The sequence below is a fragment of the Heptranchias perlo genome, chromosome 4, assembly GCF_035084215.1.
Source record: "Heptranchias perlo isolate sHepPer1 chromosome 4, sHepPer1.hap1, whole genome shotgun sequence".
Taxonomy (NCBI): domain Eukaryota; kingdom Metazoa; phylum Chordata; class Chondrichthyes; order Hexanchiformes; family Hexanchidae; genus Heptranchias; species Heptranchias perlo.
The window spans coordinates 85343928-85370492 of NC_090328.1; the positions used below are offsets into that span (position 1 = coordinate 85343928).

General features: G+C 43.8%; 1 protein-coding gene across 1 annotated transcript in view; it reads left to right on the forward strand.

Annotated features, from left to right (window-relative positions):
* The window catches only part of LOC137321079 (fibrillin-2), a 394436-nt gene that overhangs the window by 93602 nt on the left and 274269 nt on the right, over positions 1 to 26565 (forward strand). Inside the window, exon 6 of the mRNA XM_067983259.1 lies at positions 24905 to 25102. Within this exon, the coding sequence (XP_067839360.1) occupies positions 24905 to 25102 (198 nt within the window). The remainder of the gene's footprint in view (positions 1 to 24904; positions 25103 to 26565) is intronic.

A 26565-nucleotide genomic window follows, 5' to 3' on the forward strand; every position in this document is an offset into this window, starting at 1 on the left:
TGAGTTAAATTGCAAGCTGAGATGACGATTGTCAATTAAACTCCAATACATATCATTTAAAAAAAAGTCATCCTTTTCTGGGAGTGGTAATAAGGAAAAACATGAAAATGTAACAGTTGTTAAATAACCACTGTTGTACGCAGTGCAATGTAAAGCAAGCACTGGTTCAATACCTCTCTCGGTAAATCTGCTTCACTTGATAGTTTCTTCTCAATTGACTTTAGCCTTCTGGTCAAGTTTAAGATCTGGCATGTTAGATTATTAAAGGAGCAGAATGTTTTTGAACTTGCCTCATTGTAGTAAGGTCATTCTTTATGTTAGCTAATATTTTTATCATATGCAAGCTGAATGTGTGGGAACTTTGGAACACTGCACAGATCCAGGGCAGTTTGTCTGGGTACTGTCTGCTATTCCAGGCCTTTCTGTCTCTATGGAAATAGTACAGTTCCTGTCTGATAGTAGTTGAAACGATTAATAGTACAGATACTGCATTTTCACTCTTTGTTTCTCTGTATGTTATTCAATTTCTCTGCCAGTGTATACTAAACATATGGCTTGTTTCTGAGGATAGTGTCGCCACAGGTCACAGAAATGTGCTCTGATATCCTAGTGGGTAATGTTATCCCTGGTGCAGCACTAAGCTAAAAAGACCAGAAGGTTATGGGTTTTTGATTTTTAGTTTTTGAACTTGCTGATCTCAGTTAGGGCAACACTTGAGGCACTACGATTGGCCTTAGCATACCTGAAATAAGCAAGAGAAAAATTAGCCAGGGTTCCTGCTCCTGGTAACTATCCAGCAACTTTTATGGAAAGTCATCATCGGGTAAGAATAGGATTGGGTTCAGCAGTGAAGCCCTCCATGCTTGAATAGTCTGTTGAAACCTGCTTTCATAGTATCATAGTAGGTACAGCAAAGGAGGAGGCCATTCGGCCCATCGTGCCTGAGCCGGCTCTTTGAAACAGCTATCCATTTAGTCCCATTCCCTGCTCTTTTCCCAGAGCCCTTTAATTTTTTTCCCTTCAAGTATTTATCCAATTCCCTTTTGAAAGTTACTATTGAATCTGCTTTCATCACCCTTTCAGGAAGTGCATTTCAGATCAATTACAACTTGTCGCATAAAAAATGTTTCCTCATGTCGCCTCCAGCTCTTCTGCCGATCACCATAAATCTGTGTTCTCTGGTTACCGACCCATCTGTCACTGGAAACAGTTTCCCCTTATTTACTCTGTCAAAGCCATTCATGATTTTGATCACCTCTATCCAATCTCCCCTTAACCGTCTTTGTTCTAAGGAGAACAACCTTAGCTTCTCCAGTCTCTCCACATAACAGAAGTCCCTCATCCCTGGCACCATTCTAGTAAATCTCTTCTGCACCCTCTCTAAGGCCTCGACATCCTTCCTAAAGTGTGATGCCCAGAATTGAACACAATACTCCAGCTGAGGCCTAACCAGTGTTTTATAAAGGTTTAGCATAACTTTTTTTTTATTCGTTCACGGGATGTGGGCGTCGCTGGCGAGGCCAGCATTTATTGCCCATCCCTAATTACCCTCGAGAAGGTGGTGGTGAGCCGCCTTCTTGAACCGCTGCAGTCCGTGTGGTGACGGTTCTCCCGCAGTGCTGTTAGGAAGGGAGTTCCAGGATTTTGACCCAGCGACGATGAAGGAACGGCGATATATTTCCAAGTCGGGATGGTGTGTGACTTCGAGGGGAACGTGCAGGTGGTGTTGTTCCCATGTGCCTGCTGCTCTTGTCCTTCTAGGTGGTAGAGGTCGCGGGTTTGGGAGGTGCTGTCGAAGAAGCCTTGGCGAGTTGCTGCAGTGCATCCTGTGGATGGTACACACTGCAGCCACAGTGCGCCGGTGGTGAAGGGAGTGAATGTTTAGGGTGGTGGATGGGGTGCCAATCAAGCGGGCTGCTTTATCTTGGATGGTGTCGAGCTTCTTGAGTGTTGTTGGAGCTGCACTCATCCAGGCAAGTGGAGAGTATTCCATCACACTCCTGACTTGTGCCTTGTAGATGGTGGAAAGGCTTTGGGGAGTCAGGAGGTGAGTCACTCGCCGCAGAACACCCAGCCTCTGACCTGCTCTCGTAGCCACAGTATTTATATGGCTGGTCCAGTTCAGTTTCTGGTCAATGGTGACCCCCAGGATGTTGATGGTGGGAGATTCGGCGATGGTAATGCCGTTGAATGTCAAGGGGAGGTGGTTAGACTTTCTCTTGTTGGAGATGGTCATTGCCTGGCACTTATCTGGCGCGAATGTTACTTGCCACTTATGAGCCCAAGCCTGGATGTTGTCCAGGTCTTGCTGCATGCGGGCTCGGACTGCTTCATTATCTGAGGGGTTGCGAATGGAACTGAACACTGTGCAGTCATCAGTGAACATTCCCATTTCTGACCTTATGATGGAGGGAAGGTCATTGATGAAGCAGCTGAAGATGGTTGGGCCTCGGACACTGCCCTGAGGAAATCCTGCAGCAATGCCCTGGGGCTGAGATGATTGGCCTCCAACAACCACTACCATCTTCCTTTGTGCTAGGTATGACTCCAGCCACTGGAGAGTTTTCCCCCTGATTCCCATGGACTTCAATTTTACTAGGGCTCCTTGGTGCCACACTCGGTCAAATGCTGCCTTGATGTCAAGGGCAGTCACTCTCACCTCACCTCTGGAATTCAGCTCTTTTGTCCATGTTTGGACCAAGGCTGTAATGAGGTCTGGAGCCGAGTGGTCCTGGCGGAACCCAAACTGAGCATCGGTGAGCAGGTTATTGGTGAGTAAGTGCCGCTTGATAGCACTGTCGACGACACCTTCCATCACTTTGCTGATGATTGAGAGTAGTCTGATGGGGCGGTAATTGGCCGGATTGGATTTGTCCTGCTTTTTGTGGACAGGACATACCTGGGCAATTTTCCACATTGTCGGGTAGATGCCAGTGTTGTAGCTGTACTGGAACAGCTTGGCTAGAGGCGCAGCTAGTTCTGGAGCACAAGTCTTCAGCACTACAGCTGGGATGTTGTCGGGGCCCATAGCCTTTGCTGTATCCAGTGCACTCAGCCGTTTCTTGATATCACGTGGAGTGAATCGAATTGGCTGAAGACTGGCTTCCGTGATGGTGGGGATATCGGGAGGAGGCTGAGATGGATCATCCACTCGGCACTTCTGGCTGAAGATGGTTGCAAACGCTTCAGCCTTGTCTTTTGCACTCACGTGCTGGACTCCGCCATCATTGAGAATGGGGATGTTTGCAGAGCCTCCTCCTCCCGTTAGTTGTTTAATTGTCCACCACCATTCACGACTGGATGTGGCAGGACTGCAGAGCTTTGATCTGATCCGTTGGTTGTGGAATCGCTTAGCTCTGTCTATAGCATGTTGCTTCCGCTGTTTAGCATGCATGTAGTCCTGAGTTGTAGCTTCACCAGGTTGGTACCTCATTTTTAGGTACGCCTGGTGCTGCTCCTGGCATGCTCTTCTACACTCCTCATTGAACCAGGGTTGATCCCCTGGCTTGTTGGTAATGGTAGAGTGAGGAATATGCCGGGCCATGAGGTTACAGATTGTGCTGGAATACAATTCTGCTGCTGCTGATGGCCCACAGCGCCTCATGGATGCCCAATTTTGAGCTGCTAGATCCGTTCTGAATCTATCCCATTTAGCACGGTGGTAGTGCCACACAACACGTTGGATGGTGTCCTCAGTGCGAAGACGGGACTTCATCTCCACGAGGACTGTGCGGTGGTCACTCCTACCAATACTGTCATGGACAGATGCATTTGCGACAGGGAGATTGGTGAGGACAAGGTCAAGTAAGTTTTTCCCTCGTGTTGGTTCGCTCACCACCTGCCGCAGGCCCAGTCTAGCAGCTATGTCCTTCAGGACTCGGCCAGCTCGGTCAGTAGTGGTGCTTGCTTGCTTTTGTCCTCTATGCCTCCATTAATAAAGTCCAGGATCCCATATGCTTTATTAATAGCCTTCTCAACTTGTCCTGCCTCCCTCAGGTCTCTCTGTTCCTGCACCCCCTTTAAAATTGTACCATTTGGTTTATATTTCCTCTCCTCATTCTTCCTATCAAAATGCATCACTTCACACTGCACTGCGTTAAATTTCATCTGCCATGTGTCTGCCCATTTCACCAGTCTGTCTCTGTCCTCCTGAAGTCTGTTACTATCCTTCACATTGTTTACTACATTTCTGACTTTTGTGGCATCTGCAAACTTTGAAATTATACCCACTATACCCATGTCCAGGTCATTAATATGTATCAGAAAGAGCAGTGGTCTTGAAACTGACCCCTGGGGAACACCACTGTATACTTCCCTCCAGTCTGAAAAACAACCGTTCGCCACTACTCTCTGCTTTCTGTCCCTTAGCCAATTTTGTATCCACACTGCCACTCTCCCTTTAATCCCATGGGCTTTAATTATGCTAACAAGTCTATTATGTGGTACTTTATCAAATGCCTTTTGAAAGTCCATGTACACATCAACCGCACTACCCTCATCAACCCTCTCCATTACTTCATCAATGAACTCAGTCAACTTAGTCAAACACGATTCTCCTTTAACAAATCCATGCTGACTTTCATATATTAGTCCATACTTTTCCAAGTGCCAATTTGATTTTGTCCCAGATCTAAAAGTTTCTCCACCACTGACGTTAGGCTGACTGGCCTGTAAATGTCGGGTTTATCCCTCTCCCCTTTTTTGAACAGGGGTGTAATCTTTGCAATCCTCCAGTCCTCCGGCACCATCTCCATATCTAAGGAGGATTGGAAGATTGTGGCCAGAGCCTCTGCAATTTCCACCCTTATTTCCCTCAGCAACCTAGGATGCATCCCATCTGGGCTGGGTGACTTTTCTACTTTGAATACTGCCAACCTTTTAAGTACCTCCTTTATCTATTTTTATCCTATCCAGTATTGCTACTACATCTTCCTTTACTGCTAAATTGGCAGTATCCTCTTCTCTGCTGAAGACTGATGCAAAGTATTAATTTAGTACCTCAGCCATATCCTCTGCCTCTGCAAGAAGATTTCCTTTTTTTGTCCCTAGTGGGCCCCATCCTTCCTTTGACAACCCTTTTACTATTGACATGTTTATAAAAGACTTTTGGGTTCTCTTTTATGTTAGCCGCTAATCTATTCTCACTCTTTCTCTTTGCCTCTCTTATTCCCTTTTTAAGATCCCCTCTGTACTTTCTGTATTCAGCCTGGTTCTCTACTGTATTATGAATTTTACATTTGTCATAAGCCTTCTTTTTCTGTTGCAGTTTGATCTCAATATCTTTAATCATCCAGGGAGCTCTAACTTTGGATGCCCTTCCTTTCCCCCTTGTAGTGATGTGTCTACTCTGTACCTGAACCAGCTGCTCCTTGAAGACCTCCCATTGTTCAATTACTCTTTTGCCTACCAGTTTTGGATTCCAATCCATATTATTACCGATCTGTAAAAACATGTAGGTATGAATGTATGTTAATTATTTAATTTTGTTTGGCAGGGGTATTAAGGGTTACGGAACCAAGGCGGATAGATGGAGTTAAGATACAGATCAGCCATGATCATGATTGGTGGAACAGGCTCAATGGGCTGAATGGCCTATGCCTGTTAGTATGTTCCTTCCTTCCTATCAGCAGCTTGAGATATCTGTAAATTAATGAGAATATTCATTTAGATTTTCCTCTACATTACTGCTGAATTTCAATCTGGGATTAGCATGAATTGGTGTCAAACCATTTAAAAATAAATACACGTTTCCTCAAATCAGAGCCAAGGTTTTGTGCGGGCAGGGTCAGAAATGAGGCACTGACATATCCCTGCCCCTAACAAAATCATTGGAGACTTTCTGTCAGATGTGAGACTTGCAGCTGGATGTCCCCACTCAAATACTGGCACCTATATTTAAATTATATTTAAACGCTGTCCTGATGCCAAATGTCAAAGTGGTTACTGCTTTTTAACTAAGGGTGGCTTTACTGGGACTAGTTCTTGCTACTGTAAGAACAGTGTTTCAGAAGAGTCATCATAGAGGATGTAAAAGGCTTGTTATCCCTTCTTCTCAATCTCTTAGGAGCTCAAGGCCAGGTGCTAAGGAAAACATATTCGTAATTGTCACTGCCTAATTAATCCTGGGCTGGGAAATTCCTTGGTGCTGCTCCTGCTTCGCCAGTGTTACTTCGCTGGAAGTGTGGCGGAATCCCCGTTTATGCTTATAAACCGAGTTTCTGCCACACTTCCAGCAAAGTAATGTCGGCAGAGCAGGAATGTAGGTCTGAGGAATTGTGTGAGGTCAGTATGCAGTAACTGAAGAAGAGCAGTTTTAGCAGTGTTGCACCAGGTTTGCATTATCTGCACCCAAGTGTCAGCAAGCTGTTTGGCTATGGAGGGAGTCACAACCGAGCCTGATCTTATGCTCACCAGATATCCATGCTTGTGCACTTTCCAGGAAAGATACCTGGATGGTGATTAGGAGTAGAAACCATGGCTGATTTTTTTTTTCTTTAACCAAGGGATGTGGCAGGCCATTGTAGCTGCTGCCTTGGTTTAAATCAGTTTACTCAATATGATCTGGGAATCAAAACTGTTCTGTGTAGTTTAATGCCACACCAGGCAGCATTTAATCCACAAGGCCAATTCGGGAGCTTGTGCAATGGATTTTCTTTCTCTTGATCTTCTGTGACGTTGCTCGTGGGTAGGCTCGGTTCTGGGACATAGTTGTGAGGGATAGGTGCTAACTTGCCCTGTCCCTTTAAAACCACTGCTTGGGTCTTCCATTTGGGGACGTGGTCTAAAAAGATACATTCTGAAATATCGAATGAGCTATCTGCAGCGGTTTATAAATCCCTGGCCCATGGCCTCAGGGAGAGACCTGGCTATCAAGATCAAAACCAGCAAGAAATTATTAGCTTTCGTTCTCAAGTGTGCTGTTGCAAGTGTGATGGACAGGCGCTAGATGCAAGATTTTTATATGCAGGTGTTTTCTTCCATACCAATTTTCTATGCCCCCCCCCCACCGATGACTCCTTACCAGGTACCTAACCTATATGACCATTATTCATATATGAGGCTTGAGTATTGGCAGGCCATTTGACCTTGGAGGTGTCACAGCCAACCCTGATCCTGTTCTCACCTGATGTTTGTGCAGGTGCATTTCTAACAAGGATGTCTGGATAGCATTGAAGATCAGGAACCTTGGCTGATTTCTTTCCTCCTTAACACAGAGGCCACTTACAATGCCACTACCTATACCCCGACTGAGTTTGGTTAACTTAGCACAGATTAAGAATCAAATCTGCGACCTTGCAGATCTGTATGCTCAGCTACTCACTGGCAAACTCCCTGAGGCATTGCATGAATAAAAATAAAATATTGCTTGAGCATTTCTGATGAGATGTTATACATATAAGGGATAATTTTTACGTATTTGCACTCCTGGCACAGAGCTTCAACTGCTAGGAGCACATATTGGGAACTTGTACATGGAGGTCAGTGGATCCTGCATGATTTTCCACCCATTAAGTGTAGGGAGGATCCTGCGGGGCCCGCTGATCCCTGCACCCGACTTCATGGTGTGCACTCTCAGGTGCACAAATTCATAAAATTTACCCTATACCTTAATGCAAAATATGCAGCAGACAGCTTGCTAAAAGTAATTTCCATTGCCATCTTTAATTGACATGGCTGTGCCTGTAACAGTGTGTAAACCATAAGCAGCTTAACCACAATATGGTTTGAGAAGGAAACATGAGTACATCATGTTGAAGTGTTACAGTAAAACCAGTGGAAATGAGAGTCATGCTGCAACCCACAATAACCATATGGTTCAGTGGCTTCACAAAGCCCTTTCATATTGTCACAATCTGCTCTTTCAACCAGCACTGTTATCCATCCACCATTTAAGCTGGAAAGTCTGGATATTTTCTCAGTCCCAAGTAAATGACTCAGAAATGTGAATAACTTTAAAAAAAGAGGTTTAAACAACTAATTTTCAATGTCTCTCACCAGCTGTACAGAAACTAAAATCTGTTCAGAGATTTGCCTGCAGGGCCATTCTTCAGTGCTAGGATCTTCCACATGAGCCCCTGCTTTCTGTGTGTGGCTTGGGCAGGCTTAATGTTTGCTGGAACAAGCCCATTGAGTATCAGATGTACAGACCTATCCAGGGACTATGCAGCTTTTTTTGTTCTCTACCCAAAATGTATTAGTAATTACTCTGCTTCTCCCCTATTTGTAGCCTCAGCATCAGTACATGTTCTGTCTTCAGATTTGTGTCAGTTTGGCTCACTGGTAGCACTCTCGCCTCCAAGTCAGAAGCCCCACTCCAGGAACTTGAGCACTTGATCTAGGTTGCCACTTCTGTGCAGCACTGAGGGAGTGTTGCATCATTGGAGGCACCATCTTTTGGATGAGATATTAAATCAAGGCTCCGCCACTGTATAAACAGGGCAATTTGACAACAGTGAGAAACATTTTCAATGGAATAAAAATGCATTATAAATCCACTGGTTCACAATTGGCTTGCCTCTAGGTGCTAAGGCAGCTGATGCTCCAAATTCACTCTGTTTCATTACAGAATTAAGAGGACCAGTGGCAACACATAAACCCATTTTATAGGCAAAAGTAGCACTCCCCCTCTGAAGTTTGAGCAAATAATCTAGGTTGACACATCAGTGCAGTATTGAAGGAGTACTGTATTGTCAGAGGTGCCATCTTTCGGATGAGACGTTAAACCGAGGCCCCGTCTTCCCTCTCAGATGGATGTAAAAAATCCCATGGCACCATTCAAAGAAAAGCCGGGAGTTCTCCTGATGCCCTGGCCAACATTTATCCGTCAACAAACATATAAAAACAAATAATCTGGTCATTTATGACATTGCTTGTTTGTGGGACCTTGCTGTGCTCAATTTGGCTGCTGCATTTCCTACATTACAACAGTGACTCAACTTCAAAAGTACTTCATTTGCTATAAAGTCTTTAAAGGCAAGTTTGTTCTTCTTTGCATAGTGTTACATCAGCAGCAGGCACATGATCCAACATTTCCCAGGTCCTGAGAACAAACATTGGAAGTGCACAGCACACTGGCTCCTTCCTATTGCAAGAAACCAATGGAGACTGGCGGCACGCTGCTGTTGAGAAACTGGGTAGGAGCCTGTACTCAGAGGTCCTGGGTCTCCACTTGAGTGCAGCTGTCAATCTTGAGGCAACTGGACATGTGGTAGATCACATTCATGACTTTTAAATTTGTGGCCTGTATAGGTGGGCTGAGTAAAATGGTGGCATATGGCATCCAGTGTCACTGGAAGCAGTTATATGGATGCCACTGGTTTTGTAGGGAGAAGCCACCACTTGAAGTGGGTTTTCTTGCTCCCTGAATCTTCAGCACTTCCTTGTTTGTAGTATGGGGCTGCCGCCAGTGGCAGTGCTTCAATATAGATGCAGCCTTAGTTTTCCAAGCTCTAACAAAAGCACTTGAAACCCCTCAGTTCATTATTTGTATTATTTGTTGTTACACATGTTCATATTTTTTGTATTACCTTTTCCCTCTTCACTTTCCCCTTCAATTTCTCCCCACCTCTCCTGAAAGCATTGTCTTACTGGAGTACAGTGGGTGCTGGCTGCCATCCAGGGTCTTTGGCCAAGCAGGCATTAATCCATTCTGAGTCTTGATAAAGACTATTCAACAATGGGGAGCAACACAATCAAGTCTGATCTTCTAGTCACCCATGTCTGTGCATACACGCTTTCTGCATGGGTCATTGGATAGATAAAAGGATCAGGAACTCTGGTCAATTTACCTCTCCCTATTCCGGGGTGCTACAGCTCATTGCAATTTCCTTATTGCTGCCTTGGCTGAGATCAGCTAATTCATCACAGATTGGAGATCAAACTTGGGACCTTGCTGGCCAGTATGGCCTTGAGAAAAAACTTTTTCACACAGCGAGTGGTTAGGATCGAGAATGCACTGCCAGAGGGGGTGGTGGAGGCAGATTCAATCATGGGTTTCAAAAGGAAACTGGATAAATACTTGAAAATAAAAATTTGCAGGACTACGGGGATAGGACGGGGGAGTGGGACTAGCTGGATCGCTGTTGCATAGAGCTGGCAGAGACTCGATGGGCTGAATGGCCTCCTTCCATGCTGTAACCTTTCTGTGATTCTAAGTGCAGATTATTGGTACAATGAATTGCATTTGTTATTTTCCACGGTATGGTAATCATTTATAAACGACTTCCTACATGAATTCATAGATAGAGATGCCAGGATAAATTTACTCGTTGCACTCCTTTTTGAGTCCCACTCTCTCGGAATGCATATCAGGAAATGGCACTTGGGCAGCACACAAGTTTATCCATTAATTTTAATAAAATTATACGTGCACATGCAATTTCCTGATATTTGCCATTTCTTGATACAAGCTCTTGGTGGGCAGGGCTCTGTATTGGTACTGTGCTATTGCAAAATTTAAAGTGGCCCTTATGAATGAGACCTAAGGAGACCTAATCTAATTAAGGTGAAGGTGAACCCCAAATATTGGGCAAGCTGGTGTTTAACTGATTAAAAAGTATTAAATGCCTCGTTTATATTGTGGAGCTGCTTCCTCATCATGCTAGGGTTGCTGATGTTGTAGCAATGTAATTATTTGTTGGATTCAGAAACTTTGGAAAAACTGCCGGCAGGCAAGATTTCCAACTACACAGTTGGATTGTGAATTTACAATTCTGCCCATGGACCTCCTCTGCTGTTAGTCCAGTAATGTGAACTGTAGGCATGTAGGCCAAGAGTAGGGTTGCCAACTCTGATTGGACATAATCCTGGAGGTTTCATCACATGACCTCCCACTTCCAACCGCCCTGCCCAGTCAACAACCTTTTTTCCCATCATCAATATTTTTATAACTAATTAACAAAAGTGTTCATAAAAAGTGGAAAAAAAAACACAATGTTTTTAATGCCCCTATGAATTTTCTCTTGGCAGGCTTGCAGCAGTGTCCAGGAGATTAATCTTTAATTCCTGGCGACTCCAGGACAATCCTGGAGGGTTGGCAACTCTAGCCAAGAGCTCAGCCTGCGCATGTGGGCCAAGAGCTCAGCCTGCCTACAGCCAAAATAATATTGCAGCCAGTGACACCCGGCAACACTTTGCCTCCAGAGGCAAAGAATAAAACCACTTTGCGAGATGCTGTTCTGTTTGTATTACTCCAAGGGCAGGGCTTCCTCTTCAGGTTGTACTGTAATATTATCAGGGTATTAGTTCTGATGGCTGGAGATGCTAGACCTCAAAAAAAATCACATGGTATATGAGGAAGTGTCTGACGTTTTATGAGTACAGCTTACTAGTATGTTCAGGAATTCTTTGTCATAAACAGTTTCTAAGACAATATGTAATTCAGTCATCTGTGGAGCTTTGTTTTATTTTCAGGAAAGGGAGAGACTACTCTGTGCCCAATGTTAACATTCCCTAGGCACATATCTTGATAGAAATGGTAATTACTAATGGATTCCAGATGGTTTTGAAATTACTCTAACTTTCCTCCTTCAGCTGTTTGGAGCCCTGCTTAAGTTAGTCAAATTACATATCTCCTCAAGTAAATGCAGTGTTGCAGTGTTAAAATTTGACAGTACAAAGAATTGCTTCTAAAGCTATGCATCTTAATCACCACTAATACCTTTAATAATGTGAAAAAGACCTGCTGTAGCCAGCTGTACCCAAACGTGTTGCACAGGGAACTTTTGAATATTCAAGACCTGGGGCAATTGTGTTACACGTGTGCAGATGCTACCATGATATCTGGCTAGAGCAAAATAAGCAACAGTATTGAAGATGTGGTATGGTTTCCAAGGCAACTTGAGTACATAGGGCTCGATTTTCAAATTCAAGTGCAGGTGCGTTGGGGGCAGGGGGGGTAGGGAAAATCGGGAAAATCTCGAGTGGGTAACGAAGCTGGCTCCAACCCGCCGACTTCCACGTCTCACACAGACGCATCTGTGTGCGTGCGCGCTTCCTGGAATGTGGAAGTCCTGCCGGCAATTAAAGCCAGCGGGCTGATAGTTGAAGCACTTATTAAGGTCCTTGAACTTGTTGAAGTAGTTAATTTCATGGTGATTGAGGCAGGGGAGCGATTTTCATTCAGTCTCAGCGTGTTTCCCGTGCTGTGGGAAACACTCCATGTTGTAGGAGCCGTGTTTCAGCCAGCAGCCATTTGGACATTTAAATGCCTGTTTGACAGATGGGGATAAAAGGTGAGTTATTGCAGCCGGGCACTCAGTTCTCTCAGACAAACTTTTGGCTGGGAGATCTTTGTGTTTAGACTGAAAATTCTTGGTTTCCACTCAGAATTCTTCTGTTTATGCATGTTTACCAACTTTTTGGACCCCCTCAAACTGACACCATCAGGATGGGGGGCGGGCACGATGGCTGCTCGTGAGGCCAGGGAGTCATTCATTTGTGAACGGTTCTCGTAAGATCAGAAAATGAGAAGAGTCCAGTCCTCACACCACCTGGAACGACCATGCCAACAGCAACCCCCCCCTCCCACTCCCTGCAAAAACAATCCTGCAACTACACATACACCCACTGTAAAGTGACCCACTGGGTGGCATCAAGTGTCACCGTTCATGGTGAAGCACGTGAAAGGGCGCTATCACAAAAGCCAGTCAAGAATGGGCAAGTTGAGGCAGTAGTGGTGAGAATGATAACATTTAATGTGACTTTAACAAAAACCAAAAAATAAATGAAAAACATGACATTCTGTCAAACACCCTTGAGCATACCCTTCGTGATCACAAAGCCTTAGCCTTTCTCTTCCTACTACTTCTACGTGGTGCATCCCCTGCACCTGTGCAGGGGCAGACTCAGCCACCTGGAGAGGAGGCAGTATTGCGGGTATTAGTTGAGAGGGGGGCAACAGGTGAGAGGTGGGAACACTTTGAGTGGTGTCCCCACTTCCATGTCCCCTTTCGCCATCATCCCTCCCCTGGGCCAGGGCCGCATCACTCCTACCACCCTGCTTGAGAGCAGTTGAGGACATGTTAGGAGGACAGTTTGGATGACTTGTAAGGCCAGTGCTAATGTATCTGTCTGCCTGTCTAAAGCGGCAGAATGTTGTTCACCCTGAGTCCGAATGGTTGTTGTCAGGGCCTGAATGGACTCATTTGTGAGCCGTGCTTAAAGCTCCACGGAGGCTAGCCTCCTCTCCATCGCAGACATTGCCACAATTACCTGCGACACTATCTCAGAGATTCCCTCCCGTACCTGTGCCACCATTCCACTCATGCAGGAGTTTGACTCCTCCATCCTCTGCGCTATTGTGGAGAGTGTGCGTGGCACCTGTTCCAGTACCTCGCAAATGTGTTGCTGTTCCTTGATCATTCTCCTTTTAAAGGAAGACTCCCAGGGTTCAGCATCTGCGTCCAGCTGAGCAGAGCCTGGAGAGGAGTGTGCCCACCGACGCGGACTCTTCACAGCTGCCCCTGCCAGCAGTGTCTGCTCGTGCTCACTTGTGTGTGGTGACTCACCAGGTGCCAACTCAACTAACTGACTTACTAGGACCCACCGCAGTGTGAGTATCTGCACTGGTGGATGGCTCGCTAAGATCTAAAAGTGCGACGTCAGAAACCGGTAGGTCCTCTGAGGAATCGCTCTTTGCCGTCACTGCAGTCGTTGAAGGGCCTGTAAGAGAACAGAAGGCAATATTAAGCATCATCACAGATGTGTCATGTTGTGACGAGCACACTGAGGTGTTAAACATGCCAATCATTGTTAACATCAATTCATGTTGTGTATGATAAATGTTAAAGTTGTGTCACCAGACGTTTGTGGGGTGTCGGTGTCCCCAATGGACAGGCACTCGAGGGTGTGGCTCATCAGCAGTCTGTGGGCACCGCTATTTGTGGAGGCCACCCTCCAGTCCTTGCCCTCTTGTGTGCATTTTGCGCTCTCTTCTAGAAGGGGAGAAAGTACAATCGCGTGAGTGAGTGAGGGTGACATGGTCAGCCGACGAATGCATTGCTTTGGGTGAGGCTGACCGTGAAAGAGATGCATCAGAGGGTGAGTATGAGATAGAGCCATCACATTGGATGGGGATTGGGGTGAGTGGTGGTGGTGGGGAGGTGAGGAACTGCTCAGGAAGTTGAGGATGAGCCTTAAGTGGGTGTGAGGAGTGATGTGATGGAGTAGTTTTGGCAGGGCAGAATGAGTTGGGGCGGGGAGGGGTGTTGATGTTCACCACGGAATGCAGGAGAATCAGTAAGTGTACTCACTTTTGCTGATCTAGTTAGGTCATTGAAACGCTTCCTGCACTGGACCCAAGTGCGGGAGATGTTGCTGCGGCTGGTGACCTCCTCTGCCACCTTGAGCCAGGCGTTCTTGGTGACAGAGGCAGGGCACTTCCTCCTACCTGCCAGGTAAAATAGTTCCCTCCTCCTCCTCACCACGGCCAGTAGCAGCTAAAGTGAGGCATCGCTGAATTTTGGAGCAGCCTTGTCCCTGTGCTGCTCCATATTCTGTGTTGTTGGTCTTTGCTCCAGGAAAAGCCATTGGAGCAATGGCCCTTTAAATAGAGACACTCCAGCCAACAGCCTGTCATGCGGGTGCGCAGCCCGTTACTGCGCAGCTTTCGGACGGCAACCCCGGAAGCCACATTAAGGACCACCAATTAACTCCTGATCGTATGGGGAACGGTAAGATTTTAGTATTGGGTTTGCTACGTGCCCATTGACCCCACCGCTGCCACCCCGCCACCATTTGAAAATCGAGCCCATAAACTTACAGAGACAGTGATATGATGTGGAGATGCCGGTGATGGACTGGGGTGGACAAATGCAAGGAATCTGGTGTTGTAAGATTCCTTACATAGAGACAGTGATAGTTTTCACAGGTTCTTGTGTATTGGTCTTCCTTTAATTCGATTCCAAGGCCTGGCTGCATTGTTCATCTATTAAACCCAGTTTGCATACACCAGTGGCAGATCGTGAACTTACTGAAATTTCTGGAGTTGGAGAGGGTGAAAAGTTCGATTTCTGCCCAGGGGCCTGGAATTTTTGATGGAACCTGATTACAGTGTGATTCTACCTCATTTAGACCAACCCTTTAAATTCCGATGTGGGTTGGGAGTCTTGGATGGATCTTCAGCCCACCTCCCCCTTACATTATAGGGGTGTCAGAAGGGAGTTCTCAGGCTTTCGCAGGAAATTCTGCACCTGAGAGCTGGCCTAAGTCCCTCTGAGGCCTTCTGAAGTGTATCAGCGCTAATGGCCCTGAAGTTTGTAAATGCAGGGAGAGGATCTAGTTGAGGCCTCTTCTCCTTCTATATCGATCCAATCTGTTCCCTGCGGAAGGCCTCAGTCTCGGCCAGTCCTTCAGTAAAAATTAGGCTGACATGTTCGGGGTTCTTCTGCCTTTTTAATCTGATCCCTTGCCTCTTTGGGTGTTACAGTACCACTGCTGCACTGTCAGGATTTCCCTCATGGACAGGGGTAGACTCCTATTGGATGTGGGAATCCCCCAAGGAGCTCAGCTTGTATCCCATATTAATCCCAACCTGGGAAAGGGGTCTGAGTTATGGCAGGGTCAATGGACAGAAGTACCACCCCTCCTCTTACCGCTGCAAAGGGGGAAATCCAATCCATACAAACCAGAAAGGTCAGGAACTCATCCCTTCTCTGTGCTGAATTAAAGCTGGTGTTATATTACCAGAGAACTGTCAACTGCAGATAATGGCACTCTTTAATATAAATTTGCTGATATCTGGAGACCCAGAGACCTACGTATCCATAGGCCTCACACATTCTCATTGGGTCTCCAAACAAAGCTGAAAGTGTGCAGTTGAATTCCTTCCCTCTAATTGATAGGAATTGTAGGTTTCTGGGTTTGACTATGATTGATGGCAATGGGTGGGGAGAGCAGTACACTGAGGTTTTAGGTCTCTGTTTGAACATAAGAGAGGTGTAACTGCTCCCAGTTGGGTTGGTGTTAGTATGATACAAATCAGTACAGAATTGGGCTCAACTATGATTTTTCCCCTGGATGAATATTCCACTGTCAGTCATTTATGATATGTATGGTACTTGCATATTGCTAACTGAATACTAGATGGCCCCCTTTTGGGAGTAAGCACATTGTAGCAATTAGCCTTCTCTTGTATTTGTTTGTTATTCTTTTACAGGATATTCTGGAAGGTCTGAAAGTAAGAGCATTTAGTTAAAACCCCATCAATATGAATGTTTACTCGCACATAACTATTTACACAAGTAGGTCAGCCATCTGGGGTGAGATACCAGAGGGTTGCTGACACCATGGAATAGTACCTTGGGATGAGTCAGCACATTCTGGAGGAAGGTGGGGAGGGGGTGGGGGGCGGTGGATTTGGAAGAAAAAGGAGTTACAGTGTCAGAGGCTTACATGTTTTGCACCTGTAGTGCAAGTTATAGCGGGTAAAATTCAACTTTATCAGGGTGCGAAATGGGCTGCAGCAGATCGGCCGTCTGCTATGTACCCCACCCGATTTTCGTTTCCAAGTCGATGGAAAGGGAATTCAGGCATGGTGCGTAATGATCGGCTGATCCGCTACCACCTGTTTTATGCCCCCGCCGATGTTGAATTTTACCCCCATATAAAAGTAATGCCAAACGAATACTGCCTCTTATCCTCCCTGACATGTAATTCTTGGAAACTTTTAAGCAACTTATAGAGGTATATTTTCCTCTGTTTGCTATTCTTTTGCAAAAAGCAGCTTAAATATAAAGTACAGAGCACTTTTTTATACTCAGGACTACCTTTTCCTAAAAATAACAAACAAGAAAATATTAAGACTACAGTACACATTTAACAGCTGGTGGTTGTATAAACAGAAGAAGTGACACTGAGTTCATAGTAATGCTGGTTTCCATTATTCATTAACAATACACATCTTTGTGTTTTGTCTTGCTTTCTCCGATAGTTGTCATGCTTGGATAATAAGAAATACTTTGTGACTTTAAAACAAAAACATAGTCGAGATTTTCCTAATTTTGTATCCAGATGGACTGGATTGCTTGGGTGCAGCAAATACTGGAAAATCGGGCAGATCCGGGTGAGAAGGAACCTGCCAGATTTTCCTCCATTTAAATTATTGCTAATTGGTAAATTGGGCAGGTACCTTTACAGGCATGCACTCTGATCTACCTGATATATTTTGATATTCACTGCATCCAGGCAATCCAATGTGTCTGAGCGCAGACCCAGGAAAATCCCCTCTCACGTGTGATGCTTTTGGTTATAACAGACCAAGAAGTTGTTTTCAGGAGGATTTAATTCTTATGGTATATTTTATCAGATCAATGAATTGCAATTCGTTTCTCAGTAATGTGGGCAGCTTTCTACCTTCTCCTTAGCTGTGGTTCATGGTCTTTGACAGGATCCACTTACTTGCCTAAATAGCAACAAAGATGTCATTGATTTCACTATGAAAAACAGCACATTATTTCCCTCCAGATACAGGACACCTGCACAAACCTTCAGTGGGAATTAGTTAATAAAACCACATGCAGAGATTCATACATTCCAGACTGTTGAAGGCAGTTCAGTTCAGTTTATTTTTTATCTTTCAAAAGACAAACAATCATGACATTTTAAGATTTTGTTGATATTAAATTAACACGTCTTTCTTTGCCGACATTAACATGTAATTGTGTGTGTGTGTGTGTGTGTGTGTGTGTGTGCGCGTGTGCACAGAAATAGTTGTAGCCTATAGCAAGTTGGTGGTAGCTTCCCATTATTTTAAAGGTGTACCTATAGAGCAAAAAAACCATATACCTGTAATTACATATATTCAAAGAATATAAATGCAGTCTACTGATAATTGCAAGTCCTTTGGGTACTAATAACATTGAATTATCCAATAATTTGAGTTAAGCAATGTGAATAACACAATCAAGTGGGAGTTTAGTGCTTAAAAAAATGTTGACTTATCAGATAATTTGAATCCAATCCAGCCAATTACCGCCCCATCAGTCTACTCTCAATCAACAGCAAAATGATGGAAAGTGTCATCGACAGTGCTATCAAGTGGCACTTACTCACCAATAACCTGGTCGCCAATGCTCAGTTTGGGATCCTTCAGGACTACTCGGCTCCAGACCTTGGTCCAAACATGGACAAAAGAGCTGAATTCCAGAGGTGAGGTGAGAGTGACTGCTCTTGACATCAAGGCAGCATTTGACCGAGTATGGCAGCAAGGAGCCCTAGTAAAATTGAAGTCAATGGGAATCGGGGGAAAACTCTCCAGTGGCTGGAGTCATACCTAGCATAAAGGAAGATGGTAGTGGTTGTTGGAGGCCAGCCATCTCAGCCCCAGGACATTGCTGCAGGAGTTCCTCAGAGCAGTGTCCTAGGCCCAACCATCTTCAGCTGCTTCATCAATGACCTTCCCTCCATCATAAGGTCAGAAATGGGGATGTTCACTGATGATTGCAGTGTTCAGTTCCATTCACAACCCCTCAGATAATGAAGCAGTCCGTGCCCGCGTGCAGCAAGACCTGGACAACATCCAGGCTTGGGTTGATAAGTGGCAAGTAATATTTGCGCCAGACAAGTGCCAGGCAATGACCATCTCCAACAGGAGAGAGTCTAACCACCTCCCCTTGACATTCAACAGCATTACCATCGCCAAATCCACCACCATCAACATCCTGGGGGTCACCATTGACCAGAAACTTAACTGCACCAGCCACATAAATACTATGGCTACAAGAGCAGGTCAGAGGCTGGGTATTCTGTGGTGAATAACTCATCATCTGACTCCCCAAAGCCTTTCCACCATCTACAAGGCACAAGTCAGGGATGTGATTGAATACTCTCCACTTGCCTTGATACGTGCAGCTCCAACAACACTCAAGAAGCTTGACACCATCCAGGACAAGGTGGCCCACTTGATTGGAACCCCATCCACCACCCTAAACATTCACTCCCTTCACCATCGGCGCACATTGGCTGCAGTGTGTACCATCCACAGGATGCACTGCAGCAATTCGCCAAGGCTTCTTCGACAGCACCTCCCAAACCCGCGACCTCTATCACCTAGAAGGACAAGAGCAGCAGGCACATGGGAACACCACCACCTGCACGTTCCCCTCCAAGTCACACACCATCCCGACTTGGAAATATATCGCCGTTCCTTCATCGTTGCTGGGTCAAAATCCTGGAACTCCCTGCCTAACAGAACCTTCACCAAATGGACTGCAGCGGTTCAAGAAGGCGGCTCACCACCACCTTCTGAAGGGCAACTAGGGATGGGCAATAAATGCTGGCCTTGCCAGTGACACCCACATCCCATGAACGAAAAAATTAAAAAATTAAGCATGTAGACTGTAGTTCATGGACTCCGTAGAAAAGGGAGGGGTGAAAATAATAATAAACTCTTTACAAAAATACATAAGAAGGAATTTTATCTTATTCAAACTCCACTCTACTCATAATTTATAATCCTTTCCTGAGCCGCATGCTGCGGTGTCTGAGCTACATGCTGTTGTATTATGGAAAATCCAGCAGGTTATGTTTCATATTTTACTACCATGGATTCTAAGCATCTTCAATGTTCTGGGATGTTCTGGAAATGACTTTCCAGGAAATTTGGCTCATACAGAAAGTGGATATTAATTATTTTGTTTATGAGCCAAAATGCTGAGGAAAGTTTTCTAGTACAACTGCAGAAAATAAGTGATCATTCTGGTGTTGCCCTTCCCCTTCCTTTTCGAAATTATGGCATTGCTACTGGTGAAAAAAGAAGTCACTTAATAGGAAGATTTCCTCTGTGTGCTATTTGTAAATAAATCATAAATGTATTTATAAATAATATGCTTATGACATCGTTATACATAGTACACAGAGGAAATCGCCCTTCTTAATGTCCCAAGCAGAATATCCCCACAGCGCAAGAGCATGAAGTTTAAAATAGTTGACTGGATTTTTTGTTTGAGAGTAAGCTAATTAGTTTTTTAAAAAACTACCAGGGCAGAGTTTAGGACTGGTTGCCAAACTACATAAACACTGGGCACTTGAAGATACACAAAATTTGACAAGTTTGAACTACTTTGCATGCGAATTGTCCTGTCCCTTTAAAAAAAAACAAGATGCATATGCTGCTTTGATGTTGACTTAGCAAAGTGAAATTTGTAAGTAGAGGAAGAGATTGTGTATGCCTTGATCTCCATCTATATTGCATATCCTGACAACTTCCAATTGGGTGGGATTTGAGGTTAGGAAGCTCTCACTGAAAATAGGTAAGAGCTTCATTTAAGTATTATAATCCATTGGAATACATTCAATTCAACTCACACGGAAATTTTCACATTGCGTTTAGTCCGTCCAAATAAAATGGTTGTGCCAGTTGCTGGGCTGCCTGCTGACAGGAAGTCAGCATTTAAGAGGGAGCTGCTTTTTTTAAAAAATTGATCATAGAAGCCTACAAAAGAGGAATATTATAATTTTTTTGTTAATGTACGTATTTTGGCCCGACTTACTTTTCATACTTTTGGTGACAAAGCTGTAGCACTGCCAGTTTCATCTTTTGCGATTACATTAGCGCCATGCATATTTCTATGGATTTACTTTCAAATTTATCTCATTTAGGAAGGCAGATAGTCCACAACTTCTGTTATATAAGAACATAAGAAATAGGAGCAGAAGTAAGCCCCTTGGGCCTGCTCCGCCATTCGATAAGATCATGGCTGATCTTCTACCTCAACACCATTTTCCTGCACTATCCTCCTATCCCTTGATGCCTTTAATATCTAGAAATCTATTGATCTCTGTTTTGAATGTACTCAATGACTGAGCCTCCACAGCCCTTTGTAGTAGAGAATTCCAAAGATTCACCACCCTCTGAGTGAAGAAATTTCTCCTCATCTCAGTCCTAAATGGCCTACCCCTTATTCTGAGACTGTGACCCCTGGTTCTAGACTCCCCAGCCAGGGGAAGCATACTCCCTGCATCTACCCTGTTGAGCCCTGTAAGAATTTTGTATATTTCAATGAGATCACCTCTCATTCTTCTAAACTCTAGAGAATACAGGCCTAGTCTACTCAATCTCACCTCATACGACAATCCCGCCATCCCAGGAATCAATTTGGTGAACCTTCGTTGCACTCCCTCTATGGCAAGTATATCCTTTCTTAGGTAAGGAGACCAAAATTGTACACGATACTCCAGGTGCGGTCTCACCAAGGCCCTATGTAATTGCGGTAAGGCATCTTCACTCCTGTACTCAAATCCTCTTTTAATAAAGGCCAACATACCATTTGCCTTCCTAATTGCTTGCTGCACCTGCATGTGACTTATGTACAAGGACACCCAGGTCCTTTTGAACATTAACATTTCCCAATCTCTCACCATTTTAAAAAATACTCTGCATTTCTGTTTTTCCTACCAAAATGGATAACTTCACGTTTTTCCACATTATATGACATCTGCCATGTTTTAGCCTGTCTATTACCCCTTGAAGCCTCTTTGCATCCTCCTCACAACTCATATTCCTACCTAGTTTTGTGTCATCAGCAAACTTGGAAATATTACATTTGGTCCCCTCATCCAAATCATTGATAAAGATTGTGAATATCTGGGGCCCAAGCACCGACCGCTGTGGTACCCCACTAGTTACAGTCTGCCAACCTGAAAAAGACCCGTTTATTCCTACTCTGTTTCCTGTCTGTTAACCAATTCTCAATCCATGCCAGTATATTACCCCCAATTCCATGTGCTCTAACTTTGTTCACCTGTGTGGGACCTTATCGAAAGCCTTCTGAAAATCCAAATAAACCACATCCACTGGTTTCCCCCTTATCTATTCTACTAGTTACTTCCTCAAAGAACTCCAGTAGGTTTGTCAGACATGATTTCCCTTTCATAAATCCATGTTGACTCTGCCAAATCCTATTATTATTTTCTATTTACTCCAGAATCTACAGTCAAAAGTACACATAACCTGGATTTGTTCAAGGAACTGTTGTCGCAAACTGCAATTCATGAGCAATTCACAGGTACAGCAGCATAATGGTTATGTTACTAGACAAGTAATCCAGAAGCCTGAACCGATAATCCAGAAAACGGGTGTTCAAATCCCACCACCCGGAATTTGAATTCAGTCAAAAAAATCTGGAAACAAAATACTGGTATCAGTAAAAGTACCATGAAGCTGTTGGATTGTTGTAAAAACCCAACTTGTTCACTAATAGGGAAGGAAACTTGCCATCCTTACCTGGTCTGGCCTACATGTGACTCCAGTCCCACACCAATGTGGTTGACTCTTAACTGCCCTCTGAAGTAGCCTGGCAAACCATTCAGTTGTATCACATTACTTCAGTTCTAGAAGAAGGCCCATCACACCTTCTCAGGGGAACTAGGGATGAGCATTAAATGCCTGCCTTGCCAGTGACGTCCACATCTCGAGAATGAATAAAAAATAATGAGAATCTGTGACAGAGTTATGCTGCAGGCTGGAACCAGACATACACCATATTTTCCCATTGGCACAGCAGTGTAACTTTGATGGTCCAGGCTCACTCCACAGTGCCACAGGGGATATCTGCAACACACAAATGTATTTAAGCAGGTTACTGATGCCATATTGATCTGTGAGATCTGTATTTTAATTTTTCTTTTTTTTTGTATACCTGATCTATTAGAGAAGGATATTTGATGGTGTAGTGATGGAATAGTTATCAATTTTCTTCAACAGTGTTGTAAGTTGATGGGGTGTGGGCGGGTATCCAACATATTCCTGATGGTAAAAGTTTAAATTCATTTTCCGGCAACCAAGAAGTCTGCTCAAGGCAAAATTTTCTTTTTGCTTTCTTGCCAATTTTCTCTCCTGGCCTCCTGAAGACATTGAATTTTGTTGGGATTTGGTTGCCTTCCAGTACCTTGTCAAATGGGCCATTATTTATGTGTGAACCTTGACAGTGTTGGCAACTTATTTGACCAAAGGTGGCAATGAAGCTGAGCCAATATGCACACACTCACAGGCCTAGCAGAGGTCATTAGATTGTGATCAGGGTCAGGAACTATTCCCGTCCAATTTCCCCATCCTTAACTCAGGCTACTAAAGCCAATTATAGGAACATAAGGGTGAAAATTGCTTTAGACCTGTTTTCAGTCTGAATTAGCCACCTTAGACGGAGCACTGGCCCCAACTGGGAGACTGGCCTGAATTTGGGCGTCGGGCCTCATTGACATTATTTAGGGGAGCTGCTGGCTTCTGTCACGCCTCCACAGGCAGCTTGCCCATTTAAAAAAAAAAATGAACTACAGGTTGCTTGCCTCACTGGCAGCAGCCTGAAGGTAAGTCCTAGGAGAGGGCGTGGAGCGGTAATGAGGGTTGAGTGATGCCTGGTCACGATATTGTGGAGTTGGGGAAATACTCCTGCTCCTCCTGGCTCCATAGGAACATTTATATTAAAAAAAAATTCCAGGTAACTTTTTGGTGGTAGATGATGCTTAGGCCGCGGCAGCTGCCGAAGAATCCGCAGCAGAGCAAGCCCAGCTCCTGCTCAACTCTGCGATGGCCACTTTCCCAAAGGGGGCCTTAAACAGGCATTAGGCCCCTCAGTTACACATGTAAGGTGCCTAATACCGGTTTTAGACGGCTGGCACGGACCCCTGAAAAATGGCTGGACCCAATATCGGGTCTAATGTTTTTCAGACATCCTTTGAGCACGGGACGTTGATTCCTAAAATTGGCCCTCAATGCGGCCTGTAAAACGGGTGCAACAAGGTCCAATTTCTACTCAATAGTATCCTACTGCATCTCAGCTAAGATCAGCAAAAGCAGCATAGAATTCAAATCAAACTCGGGACCTTCCTAAAACAGAAAATGCTGGAAATACACAGCACGTCAGCCAGTATCCATGAAATTCAAGTTAACATTTCAGGTAAACATTTTCAGTATTTTCTGGTGTTTCAGATTTCCTGCATTTTCAGTTTTTAAATTTTTATTTGGGACCTCCCTGGCTACACTTGCAGATCCATTGGGGGCTGTCAAGGCAACATTTTCAATGTGTGCTGTGATAGTTTGCTTTAAGAAATTTGTCATCCTGGTACTATTGAGCACTTGGAGGTGCCATAACAGATAAAAGGATTTCTGATTTACCTATAATGTAGCCCAATGAAAAACAGATTGCAGTATGGTTAAGGCTTTTGGTTACTTCAAAAGAATTGAACTAATAAACATATAGAGAGGATGGATCTTATCAAGTTTGCCTGCATATGTAGTCAATAAGAGGCAGCCTCATGTATTTTGTCCATCATTAACAAATTAACTGTAGTGAAAGCAAAATTGGATTACTTTTTGAATTGTTACGAGGCGTTACAATTCAAAAAGTAATCCAATTTTGCTTTAATATTCGTCAGAATTTCCAACTTGGCAGTTTATTTCATGATTAGTTTTAACTTTGTTTTTGAGGAACATTTTATTGACAGTAGACGGTGCGTTGACTTATAGGGAAAGCATTTTCCTCCAATTTTCTCTTTTCTACTCTCCTTGAAAGCACAGACTCTTGCTGGAATATGGTTCCATGGGTGCTGGCAACCTCCTGATACTTCATCTAATAAAAGATTGATTCCTAATGTGTGAGCCCAGACAGTGAATGATGGCAGGCTGTAATTCCATGGAAGGGGCAGGAAGCGGCATCACAACCATACCTGGTACCATGCTCACCCAACATCTACATACACTCTCAGTAGATAGCAAGCAGGAATGGGAATCCTGACGTTTTTCCCTCCTTTTTACTAGGTATTTTAATTCAAGAAAATAAATCAAAATAAGAAGCAAGTCAAGGTAATTCATATCTATATTGTAAAGTAGACAGTTGGGACTGTGCTCTATATATTGTATGTGTGTTTATGACTGAACAGCATTATTTCCTCTTTCTCTCAATGGCAGATTACCGGACTGGCCCTTGCTTCACCCAAGTAAATAACGAGATGTGCCAGGGCCAGATCAGTGGCATCGTCTGCACCAAAACACTTTGCTGTGCTACCGTTGGCCGTGCTTGGGGCCATCCATGTGAAATTTGTCCTGCTCAACCCCACCCCTGTCGTCGTGGTTTCATCCCCAATATCCGCTCTGGTGCTTGCCAAGGTAATTTTTCTGGAATAATCATCTCTGTAGTTATTTTAAATGTATAAAGATGACATTAACATTGAAAAATACTAAATCAGTGTTTACATTTGTTTTGTTTATTGTAATGTAATGGTTTACACTGTTAAACTAGCATAACATGCTAAGTGCCAACATAAATTTCATCTATATTAAATAGCTGTCTGGCTCATTTCACTGAGATGTTATTACCATATTTCTATTATGCTTCCAATAAATAGTTCTATTTGATTTAACTTCTAGTGCTCTGAATTCACCAGATTTACACTGTGGTGTGGAATTCAGAACACCAGAAGTGACAGAAAAACAACAGTGCATGTAGTAGTTTAAAAGTTATATTTACATAATATATAATATAATTTAACCTCATTAAATGAATTTGTGGCAGATAATCCTAATGCTTGGTTTTACTTGGTGTTACAAAATTTTTGATGGTTATTGCTTAATTAACAGAAAAATCCTGCTTGTGTTGTCAAATCACAACATATAGCCAGTTAGGTACTAATCCTGAAAAATTAGGTGACCAGTTTCCCACAGATTATTTGCTCCCCAGCACCATCTTGTATATGCCTACATATTCAGGGAGACATTTCCTCCAAAAGAAGGAATATTTGCATTACTTTGCGTCACGTTTTGTCAGAACTGTTGGGTCTACACCCGAAACACTAACCTATCTTTTCACTTTTCAGATATTGGTGGGTCTGCTGTGTGCTTCCAGCAGTTCCTGCTATTATTTCACATTTTCAGCATTTGCAATTTTTTTTTCTTTTCATCTCCACTATTTGAATCACTTTGACTGGATCAAAATTTAGATTTTTTTTTATTCAACCAAATCGGACAAAATTGGATTGTTCTGGATTTTGACCCCTCTAGAATTTCACTCCTTAACACTTTGTTGAGTAACATACTCATTTAAAGGCTGAGACACAAAGAAAACGTGTGAACATTGGAAATCTGAAATTAAAACCAATAATGCTAAATGTACAGAACAAATCCCAAATTCACAAGATCAGAGCAGAACTCTTTGTTAGAACTGTTCTGACAAAGGGTCTTCACCCAAATTATTAGCCTCTTTTTTTCTCTTCAAATGTTGATGGGCCTGCCGAGTATTTGTAGAATTTTCTATTCCTATCCATTGAAAGGCTGCTTTGTAATGTTAAGATTTGATTAGAAATTCAAGTGCAATGAAAGAGGCCTGGGAGCAGAACCCCTGCACAATGGGAATGAAGCCTAGTGCAGGAGAGAACACCCCCTCCATTCAAAAGAAATTACAATACTGAATTGAATCAGTTTGAATTTAATTTGGATTTTAAAGTGATTTATGCTTAAAGTCAACATTAAATGATTTTTTAAAATGATGTACCATTCCCAGCTAACAAATTGTACAGGTAACCTGCTCTGGCAATTCTGCTCTATAGCCAGCTGCTTCAGATTATGCCCATAGT